We start from the raw sequence: 4,054 nt of genomic DNA, 5'->3' as shown, positions 1-4,054 counted from the left end.
GGATATCTCCCACTCCAGGTCCTCATCACCAATAGTATGTGAGTTCTCCTGTCAAAATGAGGACAGCAGAAGTAAGGCCACAGCTTCTTTGACCAGTCTGTTAGATTGTATTAGAAAACTCTCAAGTGAGGAATTTAAGAGAAATGCCACTCAAGCAGTGAGTGAGTTCGTAGTTAAAAAGTCCACCAGTAGCTTAACTAGTGCACAGCCTGCTTATTCTGTAGCATCCAGGTCTTGTTCCATTCAAAACCAGTACACATGGTCAAAGGATATTTGTGCGGATTCTGCTGCCTTTGGCATCATTGAAACATTTGTGGAAGACCTGCAGAGCTCGGCGCAACCTACAGAAGTAGAGGAGAGAGAACCTGACCTCCAGGAAAATGTACAAAAGCTACAGAGCAGGATCTGGTCTGCTACCACTAGTTTATATAACAATATTCAGAAGACATTAAAGGACTTCATCATTCATCAGCGGAGGTCAGACATGTTGAGCAGAATGTCTAGTCATATACCCACAGAGGACTCTGGACATCTTGGGACTAAGGAGCACATTTGTTTGGCAAGCCAGGACTTGAGGCAAGCTAGTAAGAGTGTGCCTCACTTGCACAGTTTGAACCTTGAAGTGGCTCTACACAGGGGTGTCAGCGAGAGTTCAAAACTTCTCTGGACTGAAACAGACGAGGCTCTACTGACCAATAGTACCAAAGAGGTCATTTCAACAATCTTGACCTCATGCGAGGATCAGGCATCAAATGCACCTTGCTTCTCCACAGTAGGAAAGAAAATATCTGATATGTCCCTTGAGGTCAACATGTTGGTAGGTGGTGTTCTGTCTCAGCTGAAGGACATCTCCTTGTCAAGGTCCCCAACACCATGTGAAGACATGTTTGAACGTCTCCAAGGTTCTCCTGAGCGAACCTCTCCAGTAAGTCTAGATTGCAGCACGGCTGCCTCCAAAGGCATTGCATCTTCCCACAGTCTTTCAATAAAGAGCCTCCAAAAACTCTCTAGTCATGAGTTCCAAACCAAAGCTGAGAAAGGAGTGAGTGAGGTCATCTCTAGATCATTTAACATTGTGGAGGAAGGCACAACAGATAAGTACCTCCAGTCTGTATCTACATCCACCACATCTACTGATATTATACAAACCATGGTGAAAGACCAGCAGGAGCTCACCCAGTTATCTGACATGGTATCTGGAACATCCCTGCTCACCACTGGACAGGTTTCTGAGAAAAGGATCTGGTCTGCTGCTTGTAACATCTACTACAGTCTGCAAAGTAAGATTACGGAGTTTCTCAGAAAAGATCTTAAAAAATCAGACACAACACTTGGTTCAATCCAAATCTCTACCTATCAAAGCAGTCCTGCATCACAAAGAGCAAGTATCGGCCATCTTGAGGTCAATCAGAGCAGTGTTACACCTGGAGTAAACGTTGCCTGTGTGGACATTCCGCACAAATTACTATCTAAAACCACTGAGCTCTCAGGATCCATGCTGGAGGATATTGACACGATCCGTTGTAGGAGTGCTGACAGCCAAAATACAAGAAATACCTCTTCTTCACGCTCCTCCATCTCTCTAACACCTACTTCAAAATTAAGGCAGTCGAAATGGCACTTTGCCTTACCCGGGACTCCCATCCCCACTGAGTTTTCTGCTCAGATTGACTTTCCCATTGTTAGAAACACAATCATTGAGGACTTCTTTCACACAGAGGACTTACTTCCTGTAACCTTTGTGGACAAAGTCAGGCAAGCTGCTGGGGTGGTAGTGGACATTATGGTGGAAAGTGTTGAGAACACACAGGAAGATGGACAGGGTGCTTCACATCTTGACGACCTCCGATCTGCTGTTAGGAAATTGAGAAAAATCATATCCACTTGGACCATCCACATTTTCAGCCATGAATTGGTGGATAAAGTGATAGCCCTTCAGGACAGCCACAGCACTCCACAGGTCTTAACATTAGAAGCAGCCAAAAGTGCTTCAGACTCCATTCTTTCAAGGCTGAAATGGGGAAAGGAACAATGTGCCATATCCAAGGAGCTCTCCTCTCAGCTTCTCCAGATATTTGCTGAAGAGACAGTGAAGGGCTTCCTGAGACAGTGGTCAGATGATTATGAAAACATAAACTTTGATGTTTCAGTCCAGAATGATCCAAAGACTTCTACTTGCATGGTCATTCTTCAAATGATCACCAAAGCCACTGCTAAATGTTATTTTGAGTCCACTACCAGCGTGGCCACCAGTGACATTGTAGAAGGCGTGTTTGATTTGGAAAGGGATACCATCAGCAGTACTGGAGAGCAGGTCCTCACCTTTAACACAAAGGTATAGTACACATACATCTTTCATGAATAACACTGCTGTTAACCTTTTATGAGATATATGATTCTTTGTGTCATGGCATTGCACTGCTTCTTTGCAATTGATATCCTGTACTTTAAGATATCGAAAAAATTTCTGTTTGTTTTAATGTGCCTTTTCCCACCAACCAGGGTTCCAAGAAAGTTAGTAAGAACCTCTGTCCTCAAGAGTCTCTGGAGTACCAGCCTCAGAACATTTCCCCTACTGTGTACTTTACAGGTAAGCCCTGCTGTTGTTGAGGCTGCTGCTCAGTCAAGACGGAGACATTATCCCTTTACCATTCCACTAATTCATTTGGAAAGACATTGTACTCCTCTGAGTTGTTACCTATGACATACTGTACTGTGGGCTGGGTGGTAGCCTAGTGGGTTAAGAGGTTGGGCCAGTAACCGATAGGTTGCTGGTTCAGAATCCCTGAGTTCACGAGGCAAAATCTGTCAATGTGCTCTTGAGCTAGGCACTTCATCCTAATTGCTCCTGTAAGTCTCTCTGGATAACTGTGTCTGATAAATGAGTTAAAATGTAAATTGATGGCATGCTGGATGGTCTTTCGTTGCAGAGACGATGACAACATCTCATGGCTCCTTTTCTCCAGAGGGAATTTATGATATCGCATCGTCCTTCCCACTTGAAGAGAAGAGTCGCAAACCCTCCCTTTTCACCAGATTGTCTAGATCCATCAAGAAAGGCTTTCTCAGCCCATTCAAATCTTCAAGGAAAAACAAATTATTTAATTAAATTCCTCATTATAACAACGAGAGCATTCATTTGTTCAGATGAGAGTCTAATCGTATTGGTCACACACGCAGAAAACAACTGTGAGAGGCTTTATTACGAGCACATTCCCAACAATGCAGAGTTAAAAAAGTAAAAATATTTTCTAAATAGTAACACAATAACAATAACAAGGCTATATACAAGGAGTACCAGTACCGAGTCAATGTGCATGGGTGCGAGGTAGTCGAGGTAATACAGTATGTACATGTAGGTAAGGGTAAAAGTGACTATGCAATCAGCATAGATAAAAAACACAGTAGCAGCAACTAGTGTGAAAGTCGGGTCAGTGTCACAGTGAATGTGTGGGTAGAGTGTAGTGAGTGTGCATCGAGCCAATTCAAGAGAGTCAGTGGAAAACAATTAGAAAAATACATCAATGACAAAGGTCAATGCAAATAGTGCAGGTGGCCATTTAATTAACGTTCAGCAGTCTAATGGCTTGGGGGTAGAAGCTGTTCAGCAGTCTAATGGCTTGGGGGTAGAAGCTGTTCAGCAGTCTGACTTGGGGGTAGATGCTGTTCAGCAGTCCTATAACTTGGGGTAGAAGCTGTTCAGCAGTCTAATGGCTTTGGGGTAGAAGCTGTTCAGCAGTCTAATGGCTTGGGGGTAGAAGCTGTTCAGCAGTCTAATGGCTTGGGGGTAGAAGCTTGTTCAGCAATCTAATGACTTGGAGGTAGAAGCTGTTCAGAATTCTAATGACTTGGGGGTAGAAGCTGATCAGCAGTCTAATGGCTTGGGGATAGAAGCTGTTCAGCAGTCTAATGACTTGGGGGTAGAAGCTGTTTAGCATTCTAATGACTTGGGGGTAGAAGCTGTTCAGCAGTCTAATGACTTGGGGGTAGAAGCTGTTCAGCAGTCTAATGACTTGGGGGTGGAAGCTGTTCAGCAGTCTAATGACTTGGGGGT

General features: G+C 43.9%; 1 protein-coding gene across 1 annotated transcript; it reads left to right on the top strand.

Moving 5' to 3' along the window:
* Positions 1-480: 480 nt before the first annotated feature.
* LOC116373027 (uncharacterized) lies at positions 481-3,157 on the top strand. The gene is made up of 3 exons (XM_031821736.1): positions 481-2,335; positions 2,503-2,590; positions 2,931-3,157. The coding sequence occupies exons 1-3, from the start codon at positions 485-487 to the stop codon at positions 3,107-3,109; spliced, it is 2,118 nt and encodes a 705-aa protein (XP_031677596.1). The 5' UTR covers positions 481-484; the 3' UTR covers positions 3,110-3,157.
* The last annotated feature ends 897 nt before the right edge of the window (positions 3,158-4,054 follow it).

Source organism: Oncorhynchus kisutch, unplaced genomic scaffold (genome assembly GCF_002021735.2).
Source record: "Oncorhynchus kisutch isolate 150728-3 unplaced genomic scaffold, Okis_V2 scaffold4012, whole genome shotgun sequence".
Lineage (NCBI taxonomy): Eukaryota > Metazoa > Chordata > Actinopteri > Salmoniformes > Salmonidae > Oncorhynchus > Oncorhynchus kisutch.
The sequence above is the reverse complement of the archived record's forward strand: the minus strand, read 5'-3'. Positions and strand labels throughout refer to the sequence as shown.

Bases quoted from the DNA above. Each gene is read 5' to 3' on its own strand.
- LOC116373027 (XM_031821736.1), top strand. From the start codon at position 485: ATGTTGAGCAGAATGTCTAGTCATATACCCACAGAGGACTCTGGACAT. The intron at 2,336-2,502 runs GTATAGTACACA...CCCACCAACCAG, and splicing joins TCCTCACCTTTAACACAAAG to GGTTCCAAGAAAGTTAGTAA. The intron at 2,591-2,930 runs GTAAGCCCTGCT...CTTTCGTTGCAG, and splicing joins CCCTACTGTGTACTTTACAG to AGACGATGACAACATCTCAT.